This window comes from Grampus griseus, assembly GCF_964374135.1.
Source record: "Grampus griseus genome assembly, chromosome: 5".
In the NCBI taxonomy this organism is placed as follows: domain Eukaryota; kingdom Metazoa; phylum Chordata; class Mammalia; order Artiodactyla; family Delphinidae; genus Grampus; species Grampus griseus.
The window spans coordinates 15,920,030-15,943,844 of record NC_138998.1 but is presented as its reverse complement, the minus strand read 5'-3'; the positions used below and the strand labels follow the sequence as shown (position 1 = coordinate 15,943,844).

At 36.1% G+C, this 23,815-nt stretch overlaps 1 protein-coding gene across 14 annotated transcripts in view; it reads left to right on the top strand.

Annotated features, from left to right (window-relative positions):
* Positions 1–23,815, top strand: part of MBNL1 (muscleblind like splicing regulator 1) — a 245,691-nt gene that overhangs the window by 80,153 nt on the left and 141,723 nt on the right. For 12 of the 14 annotated variants that reach the window (XM_082654726.1, XM_082654717.1, XM_082654731.1 and 9 more), the window contains exon 2: positions 18,770–19,757. The exons of 1 other annotated variant lie outside the window; for it this stretch is intronic. In XM_082654726.1, coding sequence (XP_082510852.1) covers positions 19,584–19,757 — 174 coding nt within the window. In that variant the 5' untranslated portion in view covers positions 18,770–19,583. Of the gene's footprint in view, positions 1–18,155; positions 18,564–18,769; positions 19,758–23,815 lie in introns of those variants that run through there. One more of the 14 variants, XM_082654725.1, reaches the window with a different exon arrangement.

The window sequence follows — 23,815 nt, the reverse complement described above, 5'->3', positions numbered from 1 at the left end:
CAGGGTAGTTTCCAGTGTAGTGATGGAAATATTCACAAGTAATGTACGGGCAAAACAAAGTGGGCACGGAAGAGCCAAGAATAGGCTGCTTGTGGGCAGAGTGTGGAATTTGCCTAAAACCAACCAGTAGACACCTTAACTCTTTGTATACTTTGTATATTGGAGAAAAGACAAAAATCAAATCATAATTTGTTAAAATTACATGATTCAGTACTTAAGCTATTTATCTTTCTGTTTAAGTATTTGATAAATAAGCATGACCCAAATGTAGGGTGATTCTAGACCAGACAGAAGAGATTAATTTGTTTCAGATGTTGGCACTTCTGTAGAAAGATGGGGACATAATTCACCTGAAGCTTCTTCGTACTAACTCCCTGATTAGGAGATGAAAACACTCAGTATTGACAGTCAGGTTTCAGTGGCTGCAACTTTTGTGTTAACAGAAAAGAAAAATCCATAAAAGAGAGGTGTGCTGTATTTAACTTTAGTGACAAAAGGTTTTAGATAACGCTCACGAAGCTCTTTTTCCTCCAGCTTTTCTTTGTTTGCAGGAAATAAAGCTGTATTTTGTAGGCTAGTTTCCAAACTTTCAAATGGTGAAAGTGCAACTGTGCATATTCTATAAGACCCCATTCAGCTGTGAAGTGTTTGTTCCTTGTTTCCAGGATTTATTCTGCATTCTAGGTTGGAAAACTCAGAATTTTTATTGTATGGCTTGCCATTCTTCATTTGCAATCATAAACATTTATTTAAAGCCCACTGCATAAAAACCTTCACGATAAGATTTTTGGCTGAAATTTTCAGGAGAAATTAGAGATATAGGTCCTCTTTTCTGAAATTTATGGCCCAAAGGAAAAGATCCATTCATCTTGAAATAATGAAAACAAAACAAGAACTACAAAAGACCATACCATCAGCGATCATAATAATTATAAAAATAGCTTCTTACTTGGTAGGCACTTATTCTTTTACTTACGTGACCATACTTAGTTCTTACACAGCGCTGTGAGATTTATGCATTGCTGGCCCTGACTCTGGTTCACAGGTGAGAAAATGGAGGCTCAGCAAGGTTAAGGTCAGGTGATTTGGTCAAGGGTCATGTAGCAAGGTACTGTGAGTGCTGAGCTCTCAGCCCAGTTTTGCTGTTTGTCTGCCTGTTTGTTTCCATCAGGATGGCATGACTTAAGTCAACAAACCCAGCAATGTAGACTTGAGGCTCAGTCCAGGTTAGTTCTGGAAAGACTTAGTAAAGGAGGCAGGATGTGAAAGGCGGGTTTTGAAGCATTGTGGTCATAAAACAGCAGAGACGGGGGAGTGGACTTCGAAGTTTCCCCGGCTTGGAGAGGAGGGCAGTATCGAATGGCCTAATCTGCCTGTGTGGTTTGCTCGGTATTAGTTCTACTCACACCTAATACCCTCTGCCCCAGCGCTCGCCAAGATCAGCAAAATCTACTTTTAGACTCAAAATCATTACCACCTGTGAAGTTTCTGGTGTCACTTCTGAATGACATAGCATTCTGCCAATTGCTTCATTGGATGGCTTTAAGTGGCACAGTTTAAGAAGTGTCTTGAGCCATAAAAGAGTGTTGCAAATGCTCTTATAATTTATTCAGCTGCATTATTGAAGGCATTAGGGTAATTCAGTTCATTTCTCTCATCATTAAAAAATAGAAATCTGTTGCCAACATGAAAATAATCAAACGTGTCATTGAGAATTGACATACACTTGGAGATTTCTGATGAACTTTTCTCACTTCCCCCAAGTCCTAGCAGAGTAATTAGAGCATGTCTGTGTGTGTGTGATGTGCACACATATGTGTGTTATATCCATATGTACATGTGTATTCCATAAAGGATTATGAAGTAGTCCATAAGTTATAGCTGAAAAAGGAACAAAATAAATATATGAAACTAAGGGACGCATTCACCAATAAGGTTAGTGTATAAGTTTGCTCTGAAATATTATATTAATATCATTTTGTGGTTCTTTGCACTGATTACAAGTAGGACTTGTGAAAATATAGTATGTCAGTGACAAAACAAAAGATATTCTGACATACATGTGTAAATCTAAATTTATTATTACTAATAGTTATTAGGCTTGAGATCAAACAGTTGATAGATATCATTATTAAGAATCTTAACTGTGTCTTAATGAATTGATTTCTATTGCTTTTTTTTCCTACTGTTGTTAAACTTTATCCTATTCACACAGTAACAGTTTTCTGTTTGTAAATGACCTGACATTAATGGATTTGAAAAATATTTTCCCTTTTGTGTACCAAGAATTCTCAGGCGTATTTTTTTAAAGATCAATATTCTATGCTAATGTACTAATTTTTTGTTAAGAAAATTAGCACCTATGTTTCATTGCAATAGTTCTATGATAAATGAAGTGTAATTAAACATGTAGATTCTGCAACATTCACTTAAATATTAATTTGGGTTCTTTTATATTCTAGGCACTGTGCTAGGCATTGAATACATAATGGTTAATATAAAGAGATGCAATTATAAAAGTGCAATTATAAAATTGAGACATCTCTCAAATTTCAGATTGGCCATTGCAGAAATAATGACATATTATTATAGTTCCCATTGCCACAGAATTTAAATACTCTTTTCATTAATTAAAAAAGTATTATTTGTAGATGTCAGTAAATATTTATTTTAAAGGCTCTATCAGTATTAGGTTTACTATGTGTAAGTAAAGTATTCTATTTTCGTGTAAGAAAAGTACCATTTTATGCTTAGAATCACTGCTTTACAAATAAGCAAGAGAACTAGCATTACAAGGTAATGCAGAAAGAGAAAACTCAATTTTGAGTGGCCGTACAATATTGTAAAGTTTAAAAGGTTAGGCTAGTACAGTATGCTCCAGTTTTGCCACTCAGTATCATGCAGAATGCTGTGACAGCCAGGGCTGATACAGCTGAAAATATATGCAGCCTTGGACGCCTTGTAAGTTTCAAAAGGTCATTTTGGCATCATAGTAGAAACACTAATTCACAGGGAAGGTCAAACTGGACAGCTAGGCAAGAAGATAGGTTGCTGAACCCAACAGTTGTAGATTTTAGAATAATTGTCCACTATGCTAACTGGGTATCTGAATTCGATGTGGCCATCTTTCATTGAAATATTTATAGAGGAACAATCTTTACTTGATGGTTGGATTCTAATATGTCTCTTCTCTTCTGAAACTTTTAAGTGTTTCATCTACAACCTTACCTGGTACCAGGACAAATGTTAATATAATTTTATTTATGTGTGATGTATGCTCCATCAGAAAAGGATGTTGGTTGGCTTGCAACAGTAAGTGCACATATAAAACAGGACTGTGAAAAAGAGACATAACAAGTCAGTTAGAAGGAAAAGAGACGGAACAAGTACTTGAGATGAAATTGAGAACTAAATTTCTCAGCTTTCTGGAAACCAAAGCAAAGGCTTTAGGAAGTAGAAAAATCCCAAGTTTATTTATTAAGATTTCTTTGTATCCCATATACAGTCTTATTCTTAGCCCTTAGGGTATTTAGTTAAATATTCTGACTCTGTCCTTGAGTGAAATCTTGGAATGGATGAATTCCAATTAATTAAGAAGTGAAGGCTGGAATCTTCAGTCTGGCTTCAAGGCCCTTACTGATTTGGTTCCAGCCCCAGATTATCTCCTGCCAGCCCCGTTGCACATGGGTGATCCACACAGACCAATTCCCCCAGTGTTCATGTTTTGTGCTTTTCCCTCTCCTTGCCTTTGTTCTCTGTATTCCTACAGTCTGGAGTGCCATTCCTTTTTGTCTCCAACCAAGTGAAACCCATCCTTCCAGGCCTATTTTAGATGTCTTATCCATCAAGAAACCACCCCTGACCTCTCTCTTTTAGTCACCAAGCTTTATTGTTATCTGTGCTGTGTACTTCCCACCTTCTCTCTTATGTGCAGTTATTTGTATATTTTATGTCCCCTGATCAAGCAGTAAATTCTTCAAAGCTGCATCCATGTATTCCCCCTATGTCTAGGCTACATACATAACATCAATAAACTGCTAATATAATCAATGCATGTGTACTATGTTATCTAAGTATTGTTTACCTTTAATGAATATATTTATTCATTTAATAAGTTTATTGTTGGGCTTCCCTGGTGGCGCAGAAAGTTTATTGTTGTGTGTTGAATGTATTTGGATTTCTTTAAAGGAAACATTTTTCTTCCCCTAGGATAGTAGAGAAGAAAGAAAGAGAACTAAAAAAGTCAAGAGCACAATCAGAGGAGTAGCACTTGCAGTTTTTGTCAAAGGAGATAATTTTGAGGCAGTGGAACTGAGATTGTCATTTTTTTATTGTTTTGACTTTGGGTTTTCTTATCAGAAAGCAGCTTAACATTTACCATTTTTTTGTTTTTGGTGCCATAAGGTAACTAATATATTAGAGAACAGGTTTGTTACACGTAAAAGAAAAATACCAGCTGTACCATTTCAAACCCTCTGTGCTTTCTCTCTAGCATACTTTTCTATGGCTTTAACAGCCGTCAAAAAATCTATCTGCCTCTACGTGGCTTAGAAGTGTTTCAGACAGTTATTCCATCTCCTTCACTGCTTTTCAAACACTGTTTTAGTGGCTGATATAGATCAGTCTTACTGTAAGCATACTTGCTTAGCATATATTCAGTTGTATGCGTTGAGGGCAGCCTTCCTTGCTCCTTATGTAGAAGGTTTCTGCTGGTAGAAATCTAAGCTCCTGGAAAGCTCTGAAGAAAATGTAGCCTCTTGCTCAGAAAGCAGACAAATAAAAATAAAATCATGCTCAAGCACCTCTTCCTCTACAATTAATCTTTACATCAGTTACTATTTAGAACCCAGTAATGTATGAATTACTAGATTAAAACCAGTTAACAATCCTAGAAAAAACTAATAGACCTGGAGTGTATAATTCTCACATTTCTAAGTGTACGTTATTAGTGTCCAGTATATACCCCATGGACATACCAGGACAAGAACATCCATCTCTCAGCTGTGTGAAGAGGCCATCGTATCTCCCTCAGGATCTGTACACAGGGCTTTCTCTTTCACTTACCTCTCAGAGCAAACCACAAGGGGTGTAGTCGTGGCTGCTGCACCATACTCCACTCTACCCCCAGTCTCTCTGTTTCTTGGCTTCTGTTGTATTTAAGGCCATTTCTACAAAGTTTGGTGTTAAAGTACTAGCACGTGTTGCGAACGAAATTTTAAATTTGGAATCAGAAGACCTGATTTTGGGTCCTGATTCTTCCATTTAATTAGCTTAGGAGACTTTGGCGAGCCAGTCACTTACTCGTGCAAGCCTTAATTTATTTGTTCACAAATGGGCGAGATAATATAACCATCTCTTAGAGTCCTGAGGAGCAAATGGCAAAATTCAGATGAAAATAAATTGTATACCAATATATCAAATATTATTTGCTATTGTTGCATAATCATAGAATGTATGAGTTCTGGGGGAAAAGTAAATTTTTCTTGGGGGGAAAGTAAATTTTTCCAAGTGGCTCCTCCAGTAGAAACTTTTTATTAAAGAACAAGATGAACCCCTTGCAGTTTTTATATATAAATCAAAAGGAAATGTAGCACAAGCCAACTTCCCAAAAAGTTTGTCTCTTCACGGGTTTTTAATGAAGATGCATAGTTTATATAGTTTTATCCAAAATAAAGTGGTTCTTCCTGGAAGAAGATTAAAGCATTATTTAAGTCTTTTTTCCCCCTATTAAATTTAATACGAAGGTTTTACTTGAATTTAAATAAAAAGCTAGGTTTTAGTTGTGTATGAAGAACATGATTTGACTAATTCCTATGCAAAGTTTTTCCTTATTCTTTGGATACACATACAGACACACACAAACACACATACATGCATATCTGCACTCCCATACATACGTTAATCCTTACTTCATATCTTATCCCTACTATTAACAATTTATTTTATCTTATTGTAGTGATTGAATAGGTGCTTAATTGTTTTTTCGTCTTTTTGCAAAATAATTTTACTACATAAATTATTCTTATTATAAATAAGAATGATGTGGAGGGGCATGTATGGTGCCTGATTTAAAATAATATTTTAAAAAACGAATATAACAGAACTTCATATACATTTTGCAGGTATGTCTATTTTCTAAAGTAGTTAATGGAATATAATCAAAAAGCATGTCACCAAATCTCATCTTAACCATTTTTTTTGACTTTTTATTTTATTTTTTTCACACACACACACTGTTTTATTTTTACAAGAGATATATAAACTGACACCAAGCATTGTAAATGGATGACCACAACGAAAGCAACAATGCCAAATCTCAAATAAGCCATCTTTTGGGAAATTATTGGGTAGAAATGCAGTAAACAGTCTCTCGTGGAAGTAGTAGTTTAGCTTTAGTTGATTATGATTGCCAAAATTTAATGAGATTAAGGATAACCTGGGAAGTTTGCTTAAAATGTAGATTACTGGTCTTTATCCTCTGTAGGTCTAGGGTAGGTCCCAGGAATATGGTTTCTTTTTTTTTTCCTGTTCTTTGCTACATTTATTTGTTGAGACAAATGTCTGTTCTTAGCCTTTTTTTTAAAGGCTCTGTTAACATGTAATTGACACACGGTAAACTGCATATACTTCCATCAACATCATATGCACTGTGATTTGCCATGGAAAGCAGGTCATTGCTTTTTAAGTGCATGTGATGCTGGTGGAAAAACATAAAAGATTTCATCACTGTCTCATTAGGAGGGTGTAGCCCACTTTTCAGATTTCCTCATGGGTTACAGCTTTTCCAGAATGCACAGAACCTTATGGGCAATTAAAATACTTAAGAAAGGGATGTTCTTTTTTCTATTTAGCAAAGGAACCAAACCTCAAGTTGCCATGTTAGTTTGTTCATAGTGTGCTCAGTATGTGTGCTCTTTTGGAAAGTACAAAATCCTAGGAATAGAATCTTGCTCTTATCTCCTGAGAAGTGAGACTTTATTTATACTCTGACAACATGGTAAAAGCACATTGTCAAAAAGAGAATAAAAGCATTAGAAATGCCCACACTTTGCCAACCAGCCATCTTAAGTCTTTTGCAAATCCAGTTTGAGGTTCTTCTTTATTCCGTGAACTGTTACTTAATAAGCGAGAAAGAGTTTGAGGAGGGTAAAGTGAGAGGAGAGTGTTTTATTTTCTAACGGGAGGTATGTCCACTGGCAAAATCATACAAAAGTGTATACCTATCTCGGTTCTTTAGACTGGAAGTGCATGCCACTCCAGGAGAATGCTCCACTCCATGGCACGAGGAGCCCCGGCCTCAGGAGAAAGAACCACACAGGGAAATGTGTTTGGGCCTACATGAGTTCACCAGAGTTCTATTGTGCCTTAGCTAGTTTGATAACGCATTGCATTATTTATAGCACTTGTCAGAAACCATTTCCTTTAGTCAATTAGTGTCTAAAAAAGGAGGGGGGAAGCAGGATATTTTCTGACATTTGTAGAAATGATGTGTAAAAAAAGCATTCCCTTCATCATATGACATTGTGCTGTCAGAGATTTTCCTAATATAACATGCCCTGCAGACTCTGTTAACTACACATTTTGTTGTTATTAATAAGAAAAGAATAGTAACCTGTATATCGTGCATTTTGATACTCTGTCAACTGAAACATTTATTCAGACTTCCAGCCCCCTGTTGTTTGGCAAATAATTGCAAAATATAAATTTTGTAATTGTTTTAGCAACTAGATTGTTTATTTTGAAATAACAGGAGTTGAACAACTGATTTTACAAATGTTTCCATTGATTAACTGCCATGTAAGTGCTAACAGTTGAAAATATTTTGCAAAACAGAAATGAAAGGCTTTAAGTTCTATTTATGGGAAGAAAGACATATACCTTTAACCTGTTCCTACAATAGAAATATACAATCTAGATTTAAGGATAGTATCTTTTTTAGGTCTAGCATAGATTTAATAAATATAGAAAAGCACGTTATTAATTGTTGGTAGAAGCAGGTATTAATAAATGTTTTCTTGGAAGAAGTTTGCTGTTCTAGTTCAAAGTTAATATATGCATATACTTTATGTTCTAAGTGCTTATGTTATTAATACCACTCAAATGGAAGCATAGTTTTGTATTTATAATTACAGCGTTGCTTAAAGTAATGAAAAACTGGCATCAATTTAGGTGACCACTGGTAAAGACATGGACATATAGTAAAGTAATACACAGTTGTTAAAAAGTATTTATGTTGATCTATTTCTATTGATAAAGAAAGATCATTAACATATATTGTAGAAAGCAAGCCTCAGAATAATATGCTTTAGTATGTTTCCATCACTTTGGTAAAAGTGGTGAACTGTGTATGTTGTATCTGTAGATGTGTGTATGTGTATGAGAAATGCATGGAAAAAAGGACTAGACACACCATACTAATAATAGTGGTTACCTTTGGGTTTAGAGGGGGTCTGATTTGGCAATGGAAGGATGGAGAATTCTCAGTAAAACCCTTCTGTATGGTTTAAATTTATTACAGTGAAAATGCATTCATTTAGCAACGTCTAAACACCCCCCCCAAAATAGAAAGAAAAAATACATGGAGTTAATGTACATGATTCATATAAATTGCTTGCTAGAGATTTCTGTTCATCATTTGAATTTATATTTTACTATCTCTTCCATTATTATTTAGTAGTATCTATGTAGGTAATAGCCTTATCGTTTATACCCATACTTCTCAATCACAAAACAAGGCAGAACCATAGTTAAGAGTGCAAATTGTTCATTCTTTGATTTGAAATAATTCAGGTTATTGTAGTCACTGGAGATGTGAAAGTCTAAGTGTAGAGGAGAAAAACTCAAAATTTAAATAAACAGTATTTAGTTCAACTTTTAATTTGCTCCTGAGGCTTTACATTTCAAATCTGAGAATACTTTATTTTCACCGTCTAATCACCACATGGTAGGTTTTTCCTTTGTTTTATTTTACATCTTTTTCTGAATGTGAGCTCCATGAGACGTGCGTTTCCATGTATGTCTGCAAAAGTTCCTGTGAATGAAAGAGTCAGAGATTCTAGATCTGCATTGTCCTTTGATGCTCATATAATGAGATTTCAGTTCTTAAGTATGTTTTGTGGCACAAAAGTGTGGTAAATGATTTATGTATAAATATAAATTTAGTTATCGGGGAGCCAAATTACCTTTTTATCCAGTTAATCTTATATTTTCAAGACGTGCAGAGTCTCTCAGTGTGTTTTTCGTTTTTGTAAGTTAAGCCTCGTAATTAATAAATATTGAGGTAGGCACAAACAAAATGTGCCTCCCTTTTGTCACTGTGGAGCTGCTTTTTGAAATTTTAGTCTTCTGCAAAACACATTCTGAAGCACTGGCTTATTCTATAGCAGTTGTAATAATATTAGCATAATTTGTTTTGTTCAGCATCTGAGACCTAGTTTAGTATATTTGTTAGGAACGTTCCCCAAAAGGTACTTCAACTACATTGAAGTGAAAATGAGTTATTAATGCATGTCTTTGTTTTATAACATATCTTCCTCTTTTTTTAAACTAGGGAAAAACAGCTAGGTCTTGACTCACTATTAGGGAAAACATAATTCTTATTTGCATGTGAGTGTATGTGAATTTGTGGGGTTTTTTTAGAAAAGCTCAAGTCAAACTGAGATTCTAATATTTTATTTTTATTAGGAATAAATTCAGTTGACATTGGTATATTATTAAAAGTATGTTTGAGTGTATTTGTTAAAAAGGTAATCTTTAAGGTCAAATATATAAATCAATAGAAATATCCCTAGGATTGAAACGTTAAACTGTGTGGTACCTTTGTGGCTTGAGTATTTGTAAAGTTTGCAATAAGAGATACATTTGTGAAGTGATGGGGACTTTTACTGATTAAATGGAAAGGAGGAATTATGTATGTATTGTGTTTTGTCATGAGAAGTCCAATAATTCATTTAATTAGGATGCATTCAATCCTATATTCATATTTGATATCATTCATTATATTCTGAAGAATAATTATTTTAGATCTCTTTAACTATAAACATAGATTTTACATATTTTTCTCATAATGATTAATAATTAAGCAACAGATTTTGGGCAGTCTTCTATAGAAATAAGCCAATAAGATTTCCCAGGTTGAGGTTACTAGGTTAGGTTTTAAATCAGACATCTGGAAATTCAAGATTTATCTGCTAAGATCAAGCTTTTGTGCTCACATATAGTTGATGGTAACGAGGTCTATTGCTACAATAAAATTTTAGAAATTCAGGAAAGTGTGACAACTATGATTATTTTGTTCTAACAGAGATATGCTTTATATTTTGGTCAGAATTTTTTGTTTTGTTTTTGTCACTTCTTTACATATTGATTTTATGATTTCGCTCGATTGAACCTACTCAAATGGAAAACAGGCATAGGTTAATTATGGAGAAGCTCTTAATGACCACTGGTTGTTGTGAGAATGATTCTGCCTTGGAAGGAAAGTTGGAACAGTGGGGCAAAGAGGTACACATGCAGCAGATTTCACTGATGTACAGGGTGCCGTGGGAATATTTCCTCAAGTCTCTCGTTAATCAACTTTATACTTATTTTTGAGTTGTACAGTAATGTTATTAGGGAAGCATGGATGAATTTGCTACCATTCCTCAATCAATGAAGATAATATTTAAACATGTTTTAGGTGGAGGTACCACCAACCTCAGTAAGAAACTAGGTGATATTGTTCAGAAGATATAAAGATGGAAAATTAAAGCTAAGATTTTGGCTCCTAGTTACTGTGCCAAATAAACTATAACTCATTTAAGTAAACTTTAAAATCAAAGTCCCTAATCATGGCATTGCCCTGGGAATAACAGTATCACGATGTATTACATTCCATTTAACATTCACAGTTTTATCATGCTTATTTCACACTGGTAGATTCCAGATGGGTTAATATACCATTCTTCCTGAAAACTGCCAGAATGGTTAGATTTGGTTTTTCTATCTTTTAGCTCTTTGAGCACATATCAACATTGTTAATTTTATTGTAGTCTTGTGTTCTGACTTCCTAATTATTATTTTGAAATATTAAATGACATGGACAGATCAGAAATGACTACCTAAGCCTAACAAGATAACAACTTCTTTGGGTAATATGTAGAATAAATAAAACAGTAAATAGGATTAGTATTTCATCTTGAAGAATGATAAAGTAACATTCGTAGTGTTATTAGACTTTCTCATGGAATAGAGGGAAATGTTAAAAGACTGCCTGTTTGAATATCATCAGAAAAAAAGGCAAGTTTTCCCTTCTTTTGCCAGAATTGAAGACTGATTCTGTCAGAAATTCACAGATAATTATTTACATGTTTTAAATTTGCAAAGCCACGTGTAACTGTTTCAAATTATTCCGTGGATTAAAAAAAAAAAACTTCCATCAACTTCACAGTGAAGGAGGTGTATAAATATGGTTCTATGTTAACCTCACTGCCTTGTGCTCTTTCCAAAGAGTGGCGTTTGCAGGTGGTTTCATTCAGTTATAAAGGTGGCATCTCAGTGTTTTAAACTGTGGCTCATAAGCAGATAGTGAAATAGGTACATAGTATTATGCCAAATACTAACAGCTGTTGTGAAGAAGAATAAAGCAGGATAAGGGTCTGGTGTTGAGAGGAACAGAAGGTTTGGATACTTTTGACAGTGGGCGGGAAAAGCTTCTAAGAAGATAACTTTGCTGTAGGGACTGGAAGAAGGCACAGTTAGGAACAAAACTAGTGGCTCAGTCTACAAAATGCAGTGAGTCGTTCTGATATTTATCTTATGTCTTTTTTTTTTTACGTCTTTATTGGAGTATAATTGCTTTACAATGGTGTGTTAGTTTCTGCTTTATAACAAAGTGAATCAGTTATACATATACATATGTTCCCATATATCTTCCCTCTTGCGTCTCCCTCCCTCCCACCCTCCCTATCCCACCCCTCTAGGTGGTCACAAAGCACCGAGCTGATCTCCCTGTGCTATGCGGCTGCTTCCCACTAGCTATCTACCTTACGTTTGGTAGTGTATATATGTCCATGCCACTCTTTCACTTTGTCACAGCTTACCCTTCCCCCTCCCCATATCCTCAAGTCCGTGCTCTAGTAGGTCTGTGTCTTTATTCCTGTCTTACTCCTAGCTTCTTCATGACATTTTTTTCCCCCTAAATTCCATATATATGTGTTAGCATACAGTATTTATCTTTCTCTTTCTGACTTACTTCACTCTGTATGACAGACTCTAGGTCCATCCACCTCATTACAAATAGCTCAATTTCGTTTCTTTTTATGGCTGAGTAATAGTCCATTGTATATATGTGCCACATCTTCTTTACCCATTCATCCGATGATGGACACTTAGGTTGTTTCCATCTCCGGGCTATTGTAAATAGAGCTGCAATGAACATTTTGGTACATGACTCTTTTTGAATTATGGTTTTCTCAGGGTATATGCCCAGTAGTGGGATTGCTGGGTCATATGGTAGTTCTGTTTGTAGTTTTTTAAGGATTCTTATGTCTTTTAAGTTTTAAAATTTTGCCTGATATAGGAATCAATTCAAAATTAACTTTTTAATCATTGTCTGAGTAGAGGCTTCATGTTTCATTTTGTCTTAAATGTAAATACTTAAGGGACAAGAGTCATTTTCTAATTTGAGTACCGTTTAGTTAGTTGCTTTTGGAATTCAAATCTTTAGCAATAGTGCATCACCTAACCAACACTCCTTCAATATCCTTCAATAAGAGACCACTTGATGATTAGGTAATCAAACCTATCAGAATTCTAAAGGAATGCTTTGATAGACCTTCGATTACTTATTTGAGTTGGTAAACATAATCTTACTTTCCTTGCTAGCAGCTTGTCACCCAAAACACAGTGCAGAGCGTCAGACCAGTAGGCCACGTTGTCCATCGCTGTGCCATTCCAGGGGATTTGTGGTTGAAAGTTATCTTTTTTTCTCAGCAGTGTTTCTAAAACTTCAGTCATTTGCATATCTGCTTCATGATTTTTACCAATATATTTACTTAGTCTTATTCTTTAAATTCTTTTTATATACTTTAGCCTCTTCCTAAGTTATGATGTCCACAGGCTTGACAAACTTGTTTTAGCATTCCGATGCATCTATTAGAATTATGTTGTTTCTGCATCACTTAAAATCGCCATGGGTGCTACCAGTAGTGTGCTTACCCCTCACTGAGAAACACTGATCTCAGCTTTTTGTTATATGGAGTTGAATACTGCTGAAGATTGCATTAACCCGTTCAGACCACAGTTTTTCCCACATAATAAATAACTTTGTTACTCTATTTAGTACCTTAGTGAGTAGAGAAAGAACTATACAGCCTCCAGAAATGCTTAGTTAGTTGTTTGTTTACTGAAATCTCTGTTAATATTTGGGACAAGCCATGAGCAAAATTGTACTGTGAGCTAACTTAGTTTACTAAAGTAATGCATTGCTAATTATGGACTTGTCGACACCAGTGAGCCAGGGGGAAAAGTTAACTGTTTTGGACGACGAGCTTCTCCTTGTCAGCTCCAAACATACACAGCGAAGTTGGCCATCTTTTCCAGTTAGATTGAAACTTGTCTTAGTAAGTAAAAAAACCTCAAATAATTACTAAGTTAACTTCCTCAATATGTAACTTACTTCAAAATCAGAAGTTATGAAAAAGTCCCCCAAGTTCCCAGCTAACTACTCTGGCTTGTAATAGAACCAGTCTGCCTATATTTGATTAGTAAACATATATGACTAAGAAATTTAACTTTGCTTATAGAGGCCATCCAGTTCTCCAAAACAGAATTTTAGTCTTATACCTTGTAAGTGTCTGTTTATCCTTTACTGCAGAATCCATGCAACCCTTAAATAGATATTTATATGAAGCCATCCACTGTTACTTTAATGCTAATATATATCAATTGCTGTAAGAGTAATTATTTGTAATTCCCCGTGGTTTTTTTTTTAAACTTTATCCTGTTTTTGGTTTCTTTTCCTCTATCTTTACATTTTCTTCTTTTCCTTTCTATTTACCTCCTCTTATCTTAAAGTAGAAAATACATGTGAATTCTGATATCACTCAAGGAGAGATTGGTCTCGGTTCTTGGGAAGAATATGCCTGTCTGTATGTAGAACATGTCCCATGATAGGAAGAACACTACAGTTTAGTGTTTGGAATTTGATCAACAGGTAAAAGAGGGCTTGTTGTTATGCAGGTTTTTAAAAGTTTGATTCTCACTGAAAAACGGTTGTATTCCCAATCATTTCTTTTGTTCGTTTTCGTTCAGGGAGGTTTATTATAATACGTTGAAATATTGGTCAAAAATTTACCTCGGAAGCAATTTACCTATTAGTAAATATCTTTTTTTTTTTTTTTTTTTTGCGGTACGCTGGCCTCTCACTGTTGGGGCCTCACCCGTTGCGGAGCACAGGCTCTGGACGCGCAGGCTCAGCGGCCATGGCTTACGGGCCCAGCCGCTCCGCGGCATGTGGGATTTTCCCGGACCGGGGCCCGAACCCGTGTCCCCTGCATCGGCAGGCGGACTCTCAACCACTGCGCCACCAGGGAAGCCCAGTAAATATTTTTACAGTAGAAGTATTTCTTTAAGTAATTATTTACAAACAACACATATTTTTAGAGTAAATATGTTTGCAAGAATTCCTGCAATCTGAACAATACCCATACACTTTTAAACATTGTCTCTATCTGTAGAACAAAAATCCATTGCCATTTGAAGTATTGACCCGAATCCTATAAAATCTTAATTTATCAAAGCACTCAGTTATGAAGATTTCTAGTCTCCTCTGAAATTCTTACGTTTCAATAAAGAAAAAGAAAAAGGTTACAAGACAGTATTCTGATATCAGCAATTTAGTCAAACCAATTTTTAGGATAAAGTTTGAGTTTGTTACTCCCAGTGCCCTGTATCAAAGGCTGGAACACACATTATCAGGTGCAGCTGGACTATTTCATAAAAGTCGGGGTCCTATCTGGTTGCTCACTTGTCCATGCCTGGCTAATTTTAAATATTTTGATTATCGTCCTTGCCTAATACATTTTATAATAGTATTTTCAGCTTACAAATACTTATCTATAATTCTTTCAGTGATACTTTTTGATGTAAATAGGATTTCTCTGCTACAGAAAATATAAATAATCAGGACACCCATTTATAAGCATTTAAGTAATTAAAGTATATTTTGTACTTGAGTGGAACTAAACCTGTAACATTGTAGAAAGGAAAAATAATCAACCCTAGAAATTAATTTTGTAGTTGTATTTAGACATAACCAGCAAGCAGTGAAGATATTTCTAATGGTACCATTGTCTGTCCTCATGTTGTTTAGATCCCATAGATCATGATGAAATTTTCCTCGGAACTGGACACACATTCTCACAAACATGTTTATTCCTAGTAGGTTGAATAAAACCTATTCTTTTAGTAAACAGTTTAAGAACATCTGTTATATTCCAGGGACTGGGTTAAAAAAAAATGGTAATACACTCTATTGTCATGGAGTTTATAACCTTGGGGGCAAAAGTACCAAGGGCTACAAAGTACTGAGAATATTCTGAAAGGGAATAATGTTTATCAGAGTTGGCCCAGCCTTCTACGGAAGGTGATATTTGAAGAGCAGTTTAAACAAGGAGAAGGGATTTGCCGAGTTGAAGGGGTGAAGAAGTATGTGTCAAACCAAACAAAGGGTTAGCATGTAACAAATCCCAGGAGCTCACAACGGTATGACATATGCCAAGAACCTCGGCAGTTCCTCACAGCTCCTCTCTCCCAGGGAGGATAGAGGTGCAGCGCTGGGAGAAACCAAAAAGATAAAATGTGTCAATTCAAGACAAGGAGAAGGGGGCAAGAAAGAAGGAGTTGTACCGGCCGTTAGAGGTCAAGTAATGACAAGGGACTATGCGTACGTAGTCTTTGGATTTGGCTTGGTTGGGGGCGTCGACGACTGTCGCTGAGCACTAAAGTAATAGTTATGGAGGTTACACGGATACAGATTCAAGCGTGAATGGAGAAGCAGGAAAATAGCACGTGTAGATGACTCTTCAGACATTTGTTTGGGAAGCATGGATTACGAGCATTAGGGAGAGGTGGTGTGTAACTAGGCAAGGTCCCCTTCCTCCTGCTGTGCCACCCCTTCCAGTTTAGAGCTTCTTCAGCACTTTGACGGCTAAGAGAAGGAATTGCAGGAAAGGCAGGTGTTCCTATATAGAGGGAGTTTAGAGGGAAAGAAGTCTCGAGAAGGAGCCAGTCAAGGTGGCAGCTTAACCTTGGGCAGGAGAAGGGAAAGCTCCTGGGAGACTGAGAAGAAAGATTACAGAAAGATAGTTTAAAGATGGGTGGTGGGAAGGTGAGAGAGAGTCCATGCCTGGGGGCCACTATTTTTACTATGAAATATTTGTAACGTATGAGGTCATCTACTGTTGGTAGTGAGAGCAACATGTAGGAGGAGGGACTTGAGAGTAATGAAGTTTTAGAAGAGCTGGAGTGTGAGAGGGAGCTGTCCAGGGCCAGGGGGAGGATTCCTAGACAGTGGGAGGTCTGAGTGACCCTAGAATATAGAAATTTATAGAGGCAATGAGGAGTGTGTGTGTGTGTTTTCAGGTGTGTGTTCACATTTGTTTATATGGGTGTGTTCCTGCATGTGTTTGTGTATTTATGTGCTGTAAAGTGAATTCCAGCTCGCATGTAGAAATCAGTCATTTAATTTGCCACAGTTTATGGAGCTCTGTCAGTTTTCCATCCCTAAGCCAGGCACTTAGGGTTACTGAGATGAGTAAGATTGTTTCTGTCCTTGGGAACATTAGGCTAGTGGGTCAGTCATGTACGCAAATAAAACACTGTATAGGGGAGCAGAGGTAATTGGGAGGAGACAGTGTTAATATATGGGTGGGTGGAGACGGAGGAAGTGACATCCTGAAAGCTTCTCGGAAGAAGTGACATGTTAGCCAGCTTCTAAAGGAGGTAAGGGTTGCAGGTGAAGCTCTTGAAGATTCCAGAAAGACAAAAGAGATGTTGACCACAGATGTGGTACCTATGCAAGGCATGAAGAAGTTGAGAAATTTTGAATGCAGAGTAAACATTAAGGAAGGTGGATGAATCTTAAGAGTTTGTCACCAACTTGGCTTTGCTTTTACAGAACCAGGAAATAGGACCGGAAAATTTTTTAAAAACAAAAATATTTTTGGAGCATCAGTATGAGTTTTTTTTTTCTTTTTAAATCTTTCCAAAAGTTGTAGTCTTACTACAATATTTTCTAAACCTAGTATCTGGGAGTTTTAAAAAAATTAATGTTAAGAATGACAGTATTAGTTCTAAAATAAATTTAAAAAATTTCGGCTAGGTATCCATGGTTTATATATATGTATGTATATATATATATTCATATTCTGTATTCTAATTTCCACATTAGAAATATACGCTAGTTGGCCACTTTTGGCCCTTGAAGAAGTGTAACCTAACAGTATTTATTATACTGTGTCATTGCTCTTTAGAGTGTGAAACTTTTAGAGTTATTAAAGCCTTGTTTTCTTTGGTATCTTTCAAAATGGGGGAAAGAAGTGTATGCTTTTGGTAACTACTGAGCATTTTCTGAAAGTTTTTCCATCTAGATTGCAAGAGAAAGTAAGTTGTTAAAAGCAAAAATGCCCCACTGTAGAGAGCAGTCTGAGTTAATAGATCGTTAGGCAACAGGGGATCCCCCAGCTCCCACCCTCCAGCTTCATTTGTACCTCTGAAGTGCATCATGTTGCCCAAATCAAATTGTTCACTTCAATATTTCATGTTTCTGCGATGGACTCACTTTCTCCCTTGAGGTTCACTTCAGATTTGCCAGCCACACTGACAACACTGCACTCCTTATTTTCCCCACATGACCTCAACTTCTGCTTAAAAAATGTTAGAATAAAGGATGCTTTTGTTCGTATCTCGCCTCCCTGTGATATATTGACAAAGTGTCTGCCGGCTGAATGGAATAGTTTTACAGTATGAGTGCCGCTTTCAGTGGAGGGGCAGGACTTGGGCTGTAGAAGGAAGTGAATTGGATAGGTCAGGAGAATGTACCATTTGTAAACACCCCTTTCCTTTTTTATTCACGTGTCAGGACAGCAGGAGCAGGCTGTTCAGTGCCCGTGCCTGCGCAGAGCCGGAGGGAGAGCAGCTTGGAAGTCAGCTGTAGTTTTTAAACCTTGCTTTTTATTTCCTGATAATGATCTTCAAGTGCTTGGACTTGTTTGAGAAGCTGTTTTGAAACTAACATGGTTTAGTCCACTAACTGCATGTTGGGTAAATTCAAAACCCACATGCTCGTCCTCTTGCAGTGGAATAAGTCACATCTGATGGACATTTTCTGTGCTTATAGCATAGTAATGAACATCTGACAGGCGCGACCTTTCATAAGACAACCCACACTATTGGCTTTCTGCCCAGAATATTGCTGCAACACTATCTGTGATTGGTTATCTCTCTATCATGCATTGCTTCACAAGGGGAAACGGCCCCTTTTTTTAATAAATCTACGATGGCTGGCTGCAGTATGCCTCACTGTAAGTATTGTGTGTGTGTGTGTGTGTGTGTGTGTGAGAGAGAGAGAGAGAGAGAGAGAGTGTGTGTGTGTGTGTGAGTGTGTGAGAAAGGGAGAGAGGCTGACTTGAATACTACTTAGTCTGGTAGCACATGGCAAGGTTGTGATACTGTAGGACATCAGTGAAGAGCTACTTAGTAAATCTTAACCTATCTCTTTTTTCTACAGGTTGGTACTAAGAAGTGCCTTTCCTGACGTCTCTGCTGCTTGGAACCGCTTCTAGAGCAGTCTCTGCTTTTGCCTTGCTTGCTGCCAGCTAGACTGTGACGACAGCACATCCACCCTCCACCTCTAGCCCAGACACCCCCATTTCTACTTATAATCAAGAGAAAAGCTCTAAGTATCTGGCATTGCCCTAGGCTGCTTTAGTTTTAAAAGAAAAGTTTGCTGAAAAAGTAAGATATCTTCTGCCAGGAAATCAAGGAGGAAAAAAAAATCATTTTCTCGATTTTGCTCTAAACTGCTGCATCTGTCTATGCCAAACTAATCAATACCGATTGCATCACCAAACTCCATTGCAAATTCAGCTGCGAGGAGATTCCCTTTCAGACAACTTTGCTGAAAGCAGCTTGGAAATTCGGTGTCAAAGGGTCTGCCACGTTTTCATGCTTGCATTTTGGGCTCCAAATTGGCACTGGGAAGGGGTTACTGAGAGCACAAGGCTGATTCGAGGCCCTCCTTTTAAACGTTCATCTACTTACGATCCTAGTATTTCTCTAAAAACCAAAACCTCTTTGAATTAACAGTTTCATGCTGTGAATTTCTAGTGGGAGATCTTTTCCTTGATATTGACAACACAATTTTCCATGTACTTTTAAAGCAGGGAGTGGGGGAAAAGTATTTTGGAGGAGACATTTTCATCATCATTTTACAGTTTTATCAGTTCAGTTTTTTCTTTTTTTTGGTTGTTACTGTTTTTTCTTGGGGGGGGGTTGGGTTTGTTGGTTTCACTGAAAATTTTAACTACCTGTAAAATCTAAACATGGCTGTTAGTGTCACACCAATTCGGGACACAAAATGGCTAACACTGGAAGTATGTAGAGAGTTCCAAAGGGGGACTTGCTCACGGCCAGACACGGAATGTAAATTTGCACATCCTTCGAAAAGCTGCCAAGTTGAAAATGGACGAGTAATCGCCTGCTTTGATTCATTGAAAGTGAGTAAATATTATATTATTTTAAGGATATGCAATAATTGAATAAAGGGGATGTGGATATACAGTCCACTGAGTTTGGAATTATGGATTGCTGTGTTAATAGTTTTAGTTATACGGTGTGTTCTTGATGATGTTGAGGTGGGGGACTTTACTGAGAAGCAGTAGAACCAAGTCTGGCCAAACTTTCTTTGTTATGAATAACTTTCTCCGTCCTTTAATGCTGTGATTTTTTTTTTTCCTAGAGCAGAAGGTGTCAGGCTACTTTTTACTTAATAATAGCTAAGTCAGCGCCTATCTATAGGAATAGTAAATGTAGATACATGTGTGTGTGTTAGCATGTGCATAGATGATGTACAAGGCCATGGCACTAGCTGAATGGGGATGATTTGTTTTTGCTTGTTTGAAAACGTGCTGTACCGTTGTAAAAGTATAGCAGATTCTGTCAGCTAAACTTGGATAGACTTTTTATATTAATGTTTTGACATTGTGGAGTTCCTTTTTGTTGTATGAGCATATTATTTTAAGGCCAGAAGCAATGTATTTTGTGGAAAACATAACTAGAAGTAAGGTTCTGGGCTGCTGCCACAGTACCCTATCAGAGGCATAAACTTTGTTGAATGTGACTTTTATAATTCAGTAGAAACGCTTGAGTAGTATTATTAATTGGATTTTTTAAGTTTCTAAAATTCTAATGTGAAGTAACTTAGCAGTTTATTTTCTGTTACCTCCTGATTATTATGTTTTTATTTGTAACAGTCTCAGCTAGGGGTGTTAAAAGTTAGCTTTTGTGGGCACCATAATACCAACAAGTTCACTTTAGTATATTTCGACATTCAAAAATGTCATTGGGTTCGTATTTCAGGTATCAGGTTTGAAAGTGGGTCTTTTAAAAGATAGCATACATGTCTTAATTTTGATGTGCAAGGTCGACTAGAAGTGTGAAGATTCCTGGGTACTTTCTACGTACTTGGTTTAATGAACTGACTTTGAATATTAATGTGCTGGTTTAATTCACTCTTTGAACCTTGGAGAGGGGAGTCGCTGTTTTTTCAACATGTATAAAAAAGTGAAGGTTTCATAGATCCATTTTGTCTTTTGCAAAAAGAAAAAAATAGTGCTACAGTAACCTTTCTTTAATACCATAAGGGTGAATTAACTGAAATAGTTAACATGTAAGTTAACTCATAACTCACCCCAATGTTATGAGTTAACTTGTGAGTTAACTATTTCAGTAAATTGCTTCTTGGTCTAGTGTGTGCAGCTCACTTTGCTAAAGTTTCACCAAAGACTCAGGGATATTATCTTCAAAGTAGAATATAAAAAAAGGTATTAACAACAACAAAGATACCTTATAATGTTAGATTGTTCTTAGTGTCATAGTGCTAAAGATCAATAAACAAAAGTTATAAATTACCACTGGGCCTTTTTTTCCCTTTCCTTTGAAAGGCATCGATGAAGGGCACAGTGGTTGTACCTTGTGAATGTGTCTTCCTAAATTCCTGCCAACTGAATTTAGGTGTGATTAGAGACTGGGACCCATAAAATGAGGGGCAAAGGGCTAATTACACTTGTCTGTAACCAGCTGTGTCCATAAGTAGCCCTGTTTTGACCCAATTACTAGTTAATCCAATTTTTAATCCCACAGACAGTTGATGGTGCACTGGTAGCTGCAAAATGAAGGACCTTAAACTTGGCTGTGACACTGAGTGGTTTCACAGAAGACCTGCTTTCACAGCATTTGGAAACATTGTGAAACATTAAAATTCAGTTGCTATTTTTCCATCTCAAAATATTTTTTTAGTTGCTGCTCACTTGTGGCCATGGAACAGTCCCCCTTTGAGTAAAGCAGCAGCATTGCTTAATGACATGCTGTGTGGTTAACAGGATTCAACTGCCACATCAACATCAAGGACTTTTTTTTAATAACAAATAATTTCAAGATTTTAAGTTTACTTTTGAAATCAGCTTGTTGTAGCAGCTAATCAATGCAAACGTTGTCCATATTCTTTGTCTTTCTAAGAGAAACAAATTTAATTTATAGTGTCTAAAATGTGGTAAGATATTTTGATTTAAATAACAGGGAAAAAATAAACACAAATTTATTTCTGGTGAAGCTTCATCCCCAGAACAACAGCTCCTTAAATGTTAGGGAACTATGTTAAGAAGTAATTTAAAAAAATTTGAATGTGTAATTAAGTATTCATGTTTCAGAAAGCCATGTTTCATATATATGTGTGTGTGTTTGTAACTAACACATGTGATTCTTTATAGAGTATTTAGAATCCCACCTTTTAGATAGTAGTCTTCCTGTGTTCAATTTTGTGGCTAAAATAGATCAAAAACATATTTTAAAACAGTTAAAGTAATTCTATGACTCATGCCTGAAGTTCTGAAATTTGGGAGCATTATGAGGTTTCCATGCCAGTAACCGCTAGATCATTTGTATTGTTTCAGAGAGTAAACGGAAGGAATTTAGAAAACTTGTAATATCCTGACTTCTTTAATAAAATGTGTTCTATATATTGCTACAATCCATAGTCCAGCCTTTTGTGAGTTCTTGAGCCCTGAGATGGAGGTAGACTGTGTAATCTACTATTTTTAGCAAGTTAGGAAAGCAAAGCAAATACTCTCTGAGAGGACCCTGGGAAATGGCTGTACCCTTCAGCTGTGCTGTTTCAGACTTTGGCCAGGCTCCCAGGTGACTTAGGTTTATAGCAGACTTCTACATAGAGGCGGAGAATTCATTTCATTAAAAACAGAAGTCAAACAGTTCAAGAAAGTATTTATGTAAAAGAAATCAATTGGCATACTGAAGGAAATAGGAAGAAAATCAGCTGATAGTCTTTTAGTTGCATATAGGTGATTTTAAAGTTTAAATAATTAACTTAGATGCATTTACTACGTGAAAACCTAGAATTCTGCATCACAGTAAATGTGTTGCTAAGTAAAATGAGAATATATAATAATGAGGAATATACGTACATATGAATATACTGAAATAGAATGATGGCAGTAAGAAAGAACAAAAGATGTAATAATGACTTATCATTTATAAATTAAACAATATTTTAAGCACTTAATTTTTCTCCCTTAATTTTGCTTTTGCACTTGCAGTCTTAATTTCCAACAGTCTAAGAGTATATTCATACTGAGAATTAAATTGCTCACAGATTATAGATTTGAGTGTTTTATTACTTCAGAAATACTGAACATTAGAAAAGTGTTTTATTTAATGCTGGAGAGGATTTTTTTTTTCTTATGGCTTATGAAAGGGATACCCAAAGAGAAAAATATCAAAAGAAGAATGTCAACACTATAAGATGCTATTAGAATATTATGTTTCAGGAGTGATGATTCAAAGAGTCGTTAATGGCAAGTGACCTATTTTCTTCAGTAATCATCTCTTAACTAAAATTAAGTAGTTGATATAAAGAAAGCCTACAGGCTGTATTTGAATGTGATGCCAGGTTATTTATATTATCAAAAAATAAGCTTTCATCTTGTGATCAGCAGAAAGAGACTTGCTTATTGAATTCTTCTTTTTCAAATATCCATTTATTTTTCAGGTGCTCTGGGAGGAGAAGTATAACCTTTATGTTTACTATCTATTTTCCAAAAATCTAGCAAACTTTTACCTTTGAAAAGTTTAGTACCTTGTTCTCTTACCAAATTGGGCAATTTTGTTTAAGATAAATAATTGTTCATTTCACTGTTATACATGTTTGTGTATATAGATAGCCCAGCTGATCAGATTTATCATAGACACATCAGAGACCAGATTCCACTGCAAAGTGGGGTGGAATCAAGGGCATGAGCGAACACATTCAAAGTGCCTCTGAAGACTTAGCGGAATATGTGAAGTAATAAAATCAGCTATTAGAAGACACACAAATAGGTAAACATCCAGGTAAATGAGCAACTAGAAAACTCATAGTTAGTAACGCAGATAAACCAAGTCTCCAGATGGTTACGTGGGGAGAGGGTGACATAACTGGACATAATAAAGTGGTCTCAAGGTATTGACGGTTACACTTTAGAAGATCTTCCATTGTTAGCAC